At 38.1% G+C, this 13,179-nt stretch overlaps 1 protein-coding gene across 1 annotated transcript in view; it reads right to left on the bottom strand.

The window, feature by feature from the left end:
* The window catches only part of FMN2 (formin 2), a 239,356-nt gene that overhangs the window by 113,593 nt on the left and 112,584 nt on the right, over window positions 1–13,179 (bottom strand). The window contains exon 7 of the mRNA XM_074948897.1: window positions 12,612–12,699. Coding sequence (XP_074804998.1) covers window positions 12,612–12,699 — 88 coding nt within the window. The remainder of the gene's footprint in view (window positions 1–12,611; window positions 12,700–13,179) is intronic.

Below are 13,179 nucleotides of genomic sequence, written 5' to 3'. Positions count from 1 at the left end.
TCCGTTTGTCAGCCATTTTTAAATGATGAATTAAGGTCTCTTTTAAACGAATATTTTATATACCTCCCTTAGATACTTACATGGCACACATCATCACAGTCTTTGAGCTCCTCACAGTCTGTCAATGTATTTATGCTGTCAGCCGAATTTGAGATAGTGAAGTGCTATTACCTCTCTTTGATAGATCAGAGTTGAGGCACAGAGAGAATAACTGTCTTGCCCAGGGTCACACAGGAAGTCTTTGGCGAGAAGGGAAGTGAACCTGGGTCTCCCACAGTCCTGGTTAGCATCCTAACCACTGCACAATCCTTCTCCTTACTCAACAACCACTTTGTATGCCCTGGGCAAAAACACGAGCCAGCAACTTTTGACAGCATACATTGTTGTCATGATTTTAGAAGCCCTTTAAAAATACATTCACTTTTATTTATCCTGGGTGGGCTGGGACAGAGAGAGTCTGCTTCAGCGCACTGATATCACAATCCCCAGCTACAATGGTTGTATTCAAACAGCTCCTTTGTTAGCAAACATCTCTAAATGGGAGAGGTACAGTGGCCAATTAGTACATTGTGAGAACGAACACACACAACCTGTAGTGGCAAACACCTTAATTCCCTCAAATCTGTCCACTTTACAGAAAAGGGAAGATTTAATGACACTGGCAGATCTTATTTGAGGAAATATTAATTAGCTGTTTTTCACTTTTGTGACTGTATTGAGTGCCCAAGTCTGATTCAATAATGCTTTGGTACATGTGTGAACATTGGGAAAAGTTCCTCATGAGGAAACAGGAGAAATTTCTTAACTGCAGCATGTTACCCATGCTATTAGCAAACAAAAAATTTCTGTTATACTTTTATTTCCTGACCAGTAATCTTGTGATGACTGTGAAGTGCACAAATCAGACCAGTGGTGCTAGTTTATTAATGCCCATTTGGGAGATTAGAACTTTCCTCCACTTTTCTCTTTGGAAATTCCACATTACTGAACTTAAGAAAGAGCACAGCCTTTCAGCTGAAGCAATGAAGAAATATGTTCTCCCGAACTCACAATTCTTACAAAACTTCCATATAAAATTAGACGTGCTGATGTGTCCTTAAAAAATCCTTAACGCACCAAAAATATACAATGTGGCAGTGATTAGTCTGTGTGCTGATTGCAGCATTATGAGAAAATTTTATAATTTTCCTCATTGTTTAAAAAATGTAATTTATTGCAAATTCATTACAAACATATGAAATGATTTTGAGTGGTTTAATATTAAAGGTTTTTCAGGCTTTGTAAAAAATTAAGTGTAAATTCCCAAATGGGAAAGACATCGAGACTGGTATGTCCTAAGATGGGGTCTGGTAACTAATGGAAAAACTTATATGAAGTATCTAAGTAGTGAACCCCATGTGGTCCCAATAAAATGGTTTAGGAAAAATTGCTGCTCCGGCACAATTTTCCCTTTCCTCAACTTCAAGGGAGCCATACTCGCACTCTGGGCAGGAGGAACCCAGGTGCAGGGAAGCACTAGGGATGTTAAATAGGCCAGACACATTCTCTCACCACTTAAAAGCCTATCTCAGGGAGATTGTCTATGTCCTTCATCCAAGGCTCAGAAATCCTTGCCCACTTCATTGCAAGCTTCTAACATTCAATTACAACTCCAACCTTGACCTTGGTGTCAGCATTATTGCTAGTACAAGTGGTCAGTCAGGGATTCTAGCACTGCTTTAAATGTACCATACAACTTAAAAACAAGCACTATAGTATAAATGTATTAGGAATTACAGATACATATGGGCAGTTTTAGCACATTACTTTCCCTTCTAATGTGGTTTGACTTTAGTGCTCACCTTCTGGAAAACTACTATCATATATTCTATTATCATCATCAATTACAATTTCACAGCACCTAAAAGTACCAAGAAGATCTTTGAACAAATATAAGACAACAGGGTCCCTGCCCTTATGAGTTTGCAATCTACCAACAGGCATGATGCAAGAAAGGGGGTTGCAGATGAGTTGAGAGGGACTAAGGGAAAAGGACAAGGGTTACAGCAATAAAACTATGTGGTTACTCAGCAAAAGCTAGCACACAGCAGAGTGAAGCAATTAAAGGATCTGATTCAATATGTGAGCTTGCTCAAGAAGGGCATGGCATTTGGTATAGGAAAAAAGGATTTGAAATGTTTCCGAATCAATTCTCGGTGACAACTTGGAATTGATATTAAGATAAATCAAGCCTTGTGATTAAACAGGAGTGAATAAAAAACTAAATTTTCCAGAAGTTGTCTTTTCTTCCAGAAAAATTATTCATTCAATGCTTCACTGCAGTTTCAATAATTAATTATTTTTAAAAAGTTTGTTAAAGCAGGATTAATATTGGACTGTTTCTCTCCACGTATCTTGTATTTGGAGATAGGCATGATAAATTTAATTATAGCAGTCTTATCATCCATGATTTCAGTTCATGAACAGAAAATACTTGAACCTTCTGCAACAATACTTTTTGAGTAGTGCTTTATTCTTTATTTTACACATCTATCATGGTTATATACTATCAAACTGGAGTATGGCATTTATAACAGTAACTATATAGAACACAGTGAAACTCACTCCTATTATTAAGGAGTACAGAAATTGTCATACTACTTCAGAACAATGGTTCACCTAATGACCAGCAGCGGTCAGTACTAGATTCATAGCTTTTAAGGACAGAAGGGACCTTTATAAACAACTTGTTCGACTTACTATAAATCACAGACCAAAATACCTTACCCAATAATTTCTGCATCCAACCCATAATTTGTCTGAGTTACACTATACCTTTTTTAAAGATATCCACCCTTGATTTAAAGACTTCAAATTATATAGAATTTTCCACATCCTTAAGTAGGCTGTTCCAACCCTTACTTACGCTAACGTACGTACTTCTTCACTGCAGTGGATTTGAGGGAGATTCCCACACCTGAGCCATTCTTTTTAGGTGACAGATTTGAGGATCTGTCCCAGAGTGAGGTGTCAGTAGAGGAGATTTTGGAACTAATTGATCAGTTAAACAGTAATACGTCACCAGAACCAGATGCTATTCACCCAAGAGTTCTGAAGGGACTCAAATATGAAATTGCAGAACTAAGTATGGCATGTAATCTATCACTTAATCAGCTTCTGTACCAGATGACTAAAGGATAGCTAATGTGACGTGAACTTTTAAAAAAGGCTCCAGAGATGATACTGTCAATTACAAGCCGGTAAGCTTAACTTCAGTAACAGGCAAATTGGTTGAAACTACAGAAAAAGAACAGAATTATCTGACACATATATGAACATGATTTATTGGCGGAAAGAGTCACCATGGCCTTTGTAAAGGCAAATCATGCCTCACTAATCTATTGGAATTCTTTGAGGGGGTCAACAAATATGTGAACAGAGACGATCCAGTGGATATAGTGTACTTGGACTTACAGGAAACCTTCGACAAGGTCCCTCACAAAAGGCTTTTAAACAAAGTAAGCTGTCATGGGGTAAGAGGGAAGGTCCTGTCATGGATTGTTAACTGATTAGAAGATAGGAAATAAAGGGTAGGAATAAATGGTCAGTTTTCAAAATGGAGAGAGGTAAATAGTAGTATCCCCAAGGATCTATACTGGGAACAGTGCTGTTCAACATATTCTTAAATGATCTGGACACAGGGGTAAACAGTGAGGTGGAAAAATTTTTAAACTATACAAAATTTGCAGACTATACAAAATTACTCAAGATAGTTAAGTTCAAAGCAAACTGAACAGATCTCACAAATCTTGGCGACTGGGCATCCTGCAGGGATGTCCTGGCCGCTGCTTCCCGCAGCTCCCATTGGCCGGGAACAACGAACCGTGGTCAACATAAACAAAATGTCTCATGGCCCACCAGCGGATTACCCTGATGTGACACATTATGAAGGTTGCCGACCCCAGTAATAGAGGTCTATAAAATCATGTGTAACTTTAGCAGCCTCATGGCCAAGATGGAGTCTGCTCTGCAGGCAGCTCTGACAAAGAGAAGGCACGCGCAGGAATGCAGCAGGGAAAGTCCCTTGCGCCCCAGGGGCACCTGTTCCAAACCCTCCAGAGTGAACACACACACTGGAAAAGTACAATGTTCTATTCATTCCCTCTGAAGCACCTGGCATTGGCCACCGTCAGAAGACAGGGTAAACTGGTCTGACCCAGTAATATGGCTGTTCTTATGTTCTAGATTCAATTTGTGTAACTTAAGCTTCCAACCTTTGACTCTTGTGCTTTTTTCTGCTAGATTAAAGAGCCATCCAACATCAAAAAAATCTTTTCCCCATAGCTGTACTTTTAGACCGTGATCAAGTCACCTTTTAACCTTCTTTTGGATAAACTAAACACACTGAGCTTCTTAAGTCTCTCACTAGAAGGAATAATAGCCATAGCAAAATTTATTTTCTAGACCATGTCAGCTAGTGTTGAGTAAGAAGTTATTTATTAAGTTTTCCCCTTGTTAATTTGCATTGCAAGCAATCACATTTATCTTAAGTCTTTTTTTTTTTAAATTGTCCATTAGCCCTTTTTAAATTAAAGTAGTTCACTTCCTGCACAACATCTACCTTTCAAAGTCACAGGGCAAAATGTTTTCTGTCGTGCACAAATACAAAGCCAGAGTTAGACAACTTAAGAAACCAAGTTATGGCAGATACGGTGCAAATATGATGTTTAGTAAAATAATCTGAACTGTCCAGGAAACAGGATTGGGCTTTAATTGAGGCTGGATGAACTAGTGGCTCTTTCCATCTCCCCATAAGCAGATTTCTTCTTGTTGATGTCAATATTGCAACCTCCTTACTTCCAGCTGATACCCACCAGACCCCCTCTGATCACTGATCACACCAGAGAACAGGCAGAACTTGCATGTGCAAGTTATATGAGTAGCAGAGACAAGGCAGGACCTGTGAGGAATGCATTATTACTGGACCAGTGTGGTTCCAAGAATAAAGAACAGGATGGGAAGCAGAGCTTTTAAAGTAGCAGGACCAGAGTGGAAGTGAAGGAGTGAGGACATGAAAGGAGCTTTGGAGAGGCAGACCTTTCAGAGGGATGGAAACTATGGAATAGTGAAAAATAATTAGCAAAAGTTGTGCAAGTACATATTTTGCACTCTTGCTGCTTTATCTTTTGAATATAATGTTTTGTTCAAATAGTTTAAATAACACCAAAGTATAGATTAAATCTCTGTTCAACAACAAAATTGTATTGCTATGCTAAAAGTTTTCATTATCAGGGAGGAAAGGGCTATTAGCTGTCAAATATAGCTAAGGAGCTTCTCTTCATGAGGGACTGCGGCGTATCACAATAGAAAAAAATACTCTTGGTGGGGAGGGAGGGTCAGGGTAGGTTTGTCTAAGCAGAAGGCATTAAGACAACTAAAGGATGGTGTCCAGATAGAGTTTGAGGATTTTCATAGCAATTCTCTAATAGAATATTGCTCACAGCTAGATATGCAGTTAGAAAATTCAAGAGCCCTGAACCTGTCACAACAAGAGGAATGGTGGAAACAAGTACAGGAAACTACTGAAATGGAAAAGATGATATACAAGCAAAATGGACAAACACAGAGCCTTTTATAATATTTTTTCCAGACTGCTATTCTCAACATTTACAAGAAACGCACTTAAATAAGCTCAACGGGTTTAGTCAACCGAGATTCATTTCCACATTGGAAAGAAACACATTGTACATTTCTAACTGGGAAGAAACTGGAATATTCATTAGTGTGAAATATGATATTTGTTGTCAAATGTTGTTACTCTAACTACAGGCTTCCCCAACCCAGGTGTTGTTTTCATTTGGAGGGAGAAGGGGCAACATGTGATTTGGATAGGTTTTTTTTTGGGGGGGGGGAGAGGGTTTATACACCCCAGTCCTGTTATTTTTATTATTACTGTATTTGTGATTATCAATTAATACAAGCTTAAAAACCAAGAGGAAACAAATTGTTCCTTACAAAGAAAGAAACAGCTTCCATCTTTCTCTTGCCTTTTCTATACCAAGATCTAATGGCTAGAAGCTGAATTGGACAAATTCATATTGAGGTGCACATTTTCAACAGTGGGGGTAATTAACAATTGGAGCAATTTACCAAGGGTTGTGACAGAGTCTCTATTCTCACATCATTCTTCCATGTGAAAGAAATTTTTAAATCAATATTGGATATTTTTCTAAAAAGATAGGCTTTAGTTTAAACAGGAATTAATTCAAGGGAGTTCTATGTCCTGTGTTAAATGGGAGGTCTGACTAGATGATCATAGTAATCCCTTTCTGGCTTTATAAATAAAATCTATACATTTTTGCTGTCTCCATTTGATGGGGGAGAAAAGTGCACCACTAGGCTCTCCATCAAATGCCTTCTATTCCACACACATTCTTGCTCAAAAGGTGGTTCTGTGCTGCAAAATTGACTTTAAAAAATGGTACCTTCTTATTTAACAGACCTGCTCCCTGAATGTATTCAGGGCCATAGTGAAGATGAATACTTTAATTATTTCTGCTGATTTTAACAATATGCATTTTTTCTACTTTTGAGCCCTTCACATTTATCACTGAAAAATATTTGTATCAAAAATGAAACACTAATGAAACTGAAGTTACAGTTAGTTATTTACACTACCGGAGTGGATCCCTTAGCTTTTAAGTTTGCCGAATGTATTTTTTGTCTTCGCCACACATTGCATCTCACATTTGGGCCTTTGCAGGTTGAGAGATGCATGTACATCAGCAGCTGATTTGGTTTACTACATTCCTTTCACGTATGCGTGCGAAAAATTAAATTAAAGGCAATAGGTTTGCACAGCTAACAATTATTTCTGTAAAACCTTTATTATTTGTGATGATATTTGAGAAGGAAAAAATGCAGCCTCACTTCTAGAGTTAAGTTTAAAAAGGTAGCAGTTAGGGGATAAAACATTGTTTTACCTCTAAAACGAGTAAACTTGATAGGGAAATTACTGAACATGACCTGGAACACCCACAATGCCAATATTAAATGGAATCTCTTTTCAGAAATGGATGATACTTGAAAAATAGCCTGGCAATGCCCAATTACTACCACAGAACCAGTTCTGATACTTGAACCACCACCAAACACAATAAAAATACTTCTTTAATTATTATTTTCACCTGAAAACTAAAAAATAAATCTTGCCAAAAATAAAAAATGTTTGGTCTTCAGCCAAAAAAAAAAAAAAAGATTTTTTTTTAATTTCTTTTTTCTTTTCTTTTTGAGGAAAGCAGATACAGAAAAAGTTTTCATTTGGTAAAAAACTTAAATTTTGTCAAAAAAAAAGTTTCAATGGAAAATTTTCAATCAGCCCTAATATCTTACTTTCAACATAGCCACTACCATGATGTCCTTTAAATAGAATCTTTATCACTCAGCACCGAAACTGCTAATTGAAATTGTGATAAACTCCCAGTTTAAACATGGCTTGCATTTCTGACCTTTTGGAAAAAACCCAAATGGATCTTGAAATCACCATATTGCATCTAAAAAAGAAAATCTGAGATATAAAGGAAAAATTCATGAGAAGTGCTTGACTGGCCTCTCTCAAACATTGGCTGAGTCTTGAAGCCAAATGCAGTCATGATTCCAGTGGGAACATAATACTGGCTAAAATGAACGGAGGATATTAGTGGTATACCCCACCCCTCCCTCCCCCCCCCAAAAAAACAAGAAAAATGGACTGGGTAAAGTGTTTCAGGTAATTGATAGATGACTGTAATGATTGAGCATCAGTAAGTGCACGCATGAAACCAGAGAAACCATGAGAAAAACTTCTTTTTGTACTGCAGCATCTAAATACATAGAAAATGGCATTGGAATTAAAGAGAATAACATTTCTTAAAATTCTAGCCAACACATGATAGACAATTGGAAGATCTGTTAGCAATTAAAATCTATAAAAAAAACCCCAACAATTTTAAAGCACTACTAGAAAGATCTATTAGGATTTAATAAAAAATATGTTCTGCTCATTAAAAGGATTCCTTCCACACTGTAAAATGTCTAAACAGCAACCAGAATTTGGGCAAGCGTCTTACTGAATCCAATTCAAAGAAAGAAACAGACTAGCCCAATTTCATTAGCTGCCACTTATGTTCCCCTGACCAAAGGAGATAACTCAGTGTACATTGTACTGCTGCTGCTGCAAGCTTGCATGAAATGTCACCTAATCACAAACTCAGAAAACAGTAGCAGACTCCAGATAGTAAAGAGACCATAGTTGGAGAAACAGCATAAATGATTACTATTCAAATTTTCAACATCATCTGTCAAGTAGAATTAAAATATGTTTTAAGACTATATTTTACCAATATTATGCAATTTCCAAAAGCTATGAAATTAACTATAAAGTTTGCCTGGAGTTTCAAATTATTTTAAAACTATTAAAAATGAGATACAACCATGTAACTGTAACTTGCAACCCCAAATTAGCCATTTGAACTCATGCTTATCCCAGCTTTCACCTAAATTCCTAAAATCATTTGAGTTTTGTTTTCAGAAGAAGGAATCCTAATACAGTGTCTCACTGAAAGTTTCCCTCTCTTGCTAAGTTATACAGTGGTCTTAAAATCTGTACAAGTTGCCTTTGCAAGTAATTAACATTTCCTCTGCATTCAACAGATATGCCTTACACTCAACACAAGGAATATCTGTGTACAGAGTATGATATAACCCAGTGAACCAAGATAAAGAAATGCATAGTAAAACAGACTGTTAGTGGGGACAATTATTTTGTTCTGACTACTCAGGAAATTCAGAAATAAGCATTCCAGAATTGCACTTTGGGCTGTGTACTGTTTCTTTAGATTTGTAGCACAAAATCAAGCAGAACGGACTGCAAAGTAGAGTAAAGTAGAGCATAAGTGTAGTATTAATGATATTACTGGTTTCATTATTCTAACAGCATAACAGTTATGGGTGAAGATCTAGAAATTTTGAATATATGCAAATACAGCAAATACCCTATTTACATACTTCATCAATTTTTCATTGAAAGGTTATTTAAATTCTCTGCTCCTGCTCCCTTATCAGTTTCTCTGTTACTGTAATAGTCAGGCTATAAAAGCTGGTAAAAATATATTACTACTAGATATTTACATGCCTTCAAGTCCAAGCTAAATGAGGCATAAATAGAAAGTGAAGCTAGGCTCTTGGGGCTATGATTTAATAATTAGTATTCACCGACAACCTGATTATTTGGGAGGGAGGTGTCTAAGATCACAAATGTTGGCACTCACTAGGAGGAGGAGGGAGAAACCCAGACACTGAGGTAAGGGGTGGGGAGAGGGAAATGTGCTGCCTCAGCCAAGTCATGGTAAATGTCACGTTAACTCCATTAACAATGTCATAGACTCTGCAGGAGCCACAGGTAGGGGGCAGCACTGAGAATCCTAGTTCGTTTGGGAGCGAGGAGGGCAGACTATTTCCAGGGCTGTTTCAGTCTTCTTTGACCCTCTCTGAGAGGTGGGGGATCATAGAGGCTGCATCCAGTGCTTGCTCTATGGTCTTGCAAATGCTTCCCCCTTCCCTCACACTCCAAAATCCCCAAGCTGCACAGAGAACCTCCACTCATCCCACAAAGTCTATGCTGTGAGGTCTGACAAGAAAGAAATGGGAGTGCGGCACTACTCCTAGGGTTAAATTCTGGCCCACTGAAGCCAACAGGTATTTTGCCATTGACTTCAACAGGGCCAGAATTTCACCTCAGTCCCAGGTAGGGTGTACCAGCTACAGCTGATACACCCTCACTGTAACTATAGAGAGTAGAAGTGTTGTATTCTCACCTCCTGTTTCAGTCTCCTTGTTTCCCCAGGAGATTCAGTCTCCCAGTTAGGGTCCAGGTGAGATCAGCAGAAATTTGGAGCCTGCAGAGGTGCCTGGGGCACTCAACTATGATGAACTTCCTTGTTCAGAGTTAGAAGAAATTGGCTCTTTGGTGTTGCCAACCCAAAATGTCCAAAAATCAGGCCCCAAACAATAGTGAGGTTTAAATAAATAACAAGCACCCAAAATGTATAATTTGCTTTCTGGCTTCTGAACCTTTAGGGTTCACTCTATTCACATCTGCAAGATTTTCAATGTAATCATGTGGGCGGTAACCTCATTAAAAAAAATGGAAACTCAGATTTTCTCAAATCGTTTGACTTCAGAAGGTGGGGCCTTAAGAAAAACACCAAGTATCACAAGACTATCAATAAAAAGAAAAAAGAAAAGGAGTACTTGTGGCACCTTAGAGACTAACCAGTTTATTTGAGCATGAGCTTTCGTGAGCTACAGCTCACTTCATCGGATGCATAGCATAGCATCCGATGAAGTGAGCTGTAGCTCACGAAAGCTCATGCTCAAATAAACTGGTTAGTCTCTAAGGTGCCACAAGTACTCCTTTTCTTTTTTCTTTTTACGAATACAGACTAACACGGCTGTTACTCTGAAGACTATCAATATAATCGCAAAAGCTAGCAACACTGCATGATGTTGTTCTTTACCATTGTCATATAACCAGCAGATTGGCCTGCGCTTCTCAGGAGAGTGAAATCCGGGCCAAAATACAGGACATTTACAGACAGGTGGCTTCTGCTTCCATGTTCTCCAATGGCTGGCAGCAAGGGAAGCTGCTTGCAGGCCCAGTATTGAGACAGCTGGTCCTGGGTCAAAGGAGGAGGAAGGGAAGTGTAACAGAACCTTCCTCCCCAGGAGCATTAGCACTAAGCACCCACACCCTGGCTACCCAACATCAATCCAGGATCAGCAAACTGAGCGGGTCTGAGACGGTGCATCTGCCCATACTGGAAAGTGCACATGGGATGTCTGGAAAGGAAGAGGGTGGATATCTGTCCGGGGAAAATGTTTGGGTGTAAGTCTGAAATGGAAATAGGGAGGAGGCTAGTTTGGATTGACAAGAGGCATGCTTGATGTTGCGTCATTTTGTAGCACATCATCTGCCTTGCTCAGCCCAGTCAGTGCTCCTTTCCTGCCTCCAAAACTGCGTTAACCACCAAGCGACAGATTCTTTGCATTATTTTCCAAAAGCTTCCCTAATAGAAAAATGTTGCTTCTATTTCATAATTTCAGTCATATTTCAGACAACATGTAAGTAAGGACAATCGTGCACTATGCTTTAGCAAAGATTTTTTCTTTTAAACTAACAGCTATTGAAGGGGAATATAGAAAATAGTGTCAGGTTTCAGAGTAGCAGCCGTGTTAGTCTGTATCCACTAAAAGAAAAGGAGTACTTGTGGGACCTTAGAGACTAACAAATTTATTTGAGCATAAGCTTTCGTGAGCTACAGCATCCGATGATGTGAGCTGTAGCTCACGAAAGCTTATGTTCAAATAAATTTGTTAGTCTCGAAGGTGCCACAAGTCCTCCTGTTCTTTTTACAAAATAGTGTGTAACTTGTATGACAGATGATCCTATATACTTAACATTCTAATAGGATAAAGGTTAAGCATAATATTGTTTGACCCCCTTCAACTACAGACATTCATGCCATGTTATTGTTAGTATTGCATGTTAAGCAAGCACATTTTCAATGAACTCGCGTTGGCTTTACCACAGACACAGATGTTAGGCGGACTCCTTTGTTCATAAGGTTCTCATTATTAACTCAAACCAAGTTGAATATTTGACTGAAGGAAAGGACCATATCATTGTTTTCAGATTTCACTCAATGACTTAACTGAACTACATCTGCCAGCTCTAGAAATACCAAGTATTTCTTGGCGCCAGTACTGGCGCCTTGTTCTATGACTACCATCCTAAACGTTTCAGCTTGAGGAAGTCTAGTAACCATCAAAACAATTTAATAAAAACTTAAATTGTGATTAAGAGTTACTCACTAGCTGACAGATCACAGGAAAATTTGCTCTAAATCTGAATTATTCCACAAAATAATCTAAGCACAGCAAATGGAATTCATGTCTGTAAAGATGTAGGCTAGAAACTTGAATTTTTTTTTCCCATGATTTATTAAGTCTGCACTATACTTGAAACCATGTTTATTTAATAGGTAGGCTGGCACTTCACAGGACAGATCAGTCTGCTTTAAATCTATTCAAAGCCCCTGGGAAGCATAAAGGACACTCTGAATAAAAATATAACTCCTCTTTTCTGCCATCCTCGTATAAAAGTGAAAAATCTCACCAAAATGTTTCTCTTTATAACATTCTTGAAGATAAAGCAACTAAGAAGTCTATACGTGATATTCTAATACTAAATGTAGGAGCGATTTTACACAGCAAATAAATAAAATGGAAGTCACAACATTTCCAGGTGTCTAGGTTTCCAATTATGCTAACTGAGTTAGAATCAACAATACAATATAGGCTGGAGCCAAAGACACTAGATTTTGTATATCTGACAGAATCCAAGTGAAAGAATGTAAATTGCAAGGCTTTGAATGAACAGCCACATTAACTGTGCAACTCTGCATATAATGCATGGCAATTATGTAACACCGATCAAATGGGTAGATACACACTACACACTGGCATCAAGTACCTTCTGGATTTTAGAAAAAATATTTTTATTGAAAGCCTTAATAAAAGTTTATTGTACTTACCGTGCTGGATGTCTTTCATATCTAAATGAAGACTGGACATTAGTATTCCAACTGCCTGAGATCTTTTGTTGCTTAATAACTTGACAACCTGGCCAAGAAAAGAAACATTTATTAACTTGCACTCAGCAGCGAGGATTTACAAAATATTTTGCATTGCTCGTTACGAATCCAAGAAACGCAAGGTACCTTGTACTGTACTTGTTTAATTGGATGAAAAAGTAATGTGCTGTTATTCATGCCATGCAAAATGTACTTTTTCTGTGTAAGCCATGACACGTGTAGACAGCCAGATAATCTGGGTGAAATCCTGGTCCTGTTGAAGTCAATGTAAAAACTGCCTTCGATTTCAATGAAGCTAACAATATCATCCTCCATTGGGATTTGCATTTCCATCTTCATCCTCACACTGATGTTACTATCTGTATAAAACAGGCTGTCATATAAAAGGTTTCCAACTGCATTTTGGAATGTGTTTGGTTTCCAAAACCACACAATGATTTCCAGCTTCAATGTAAGCTAAAACTGTGAGAATGTCATATTTATTTGAATGTTTGATGCAGTAGTGGCC

The sequence above is a fragment of the Natator depressus genome, chromosome 3 (assembly GCF_965152275.1).
Source record: "Natator depressus isolate rNatDep1 chromosome 3, rNatDep2.hap1, whole genome shotgun sequence".
NCBI classification, from domain to species: domain Eukaryota; kingdom Metazoa; phylum Chordata; order Testudines; family Cheloniidae; genus Natator; species Natator depressus.
This window is presented reverse-complemented; position numbering and strand designations above follow the sequence as displayed.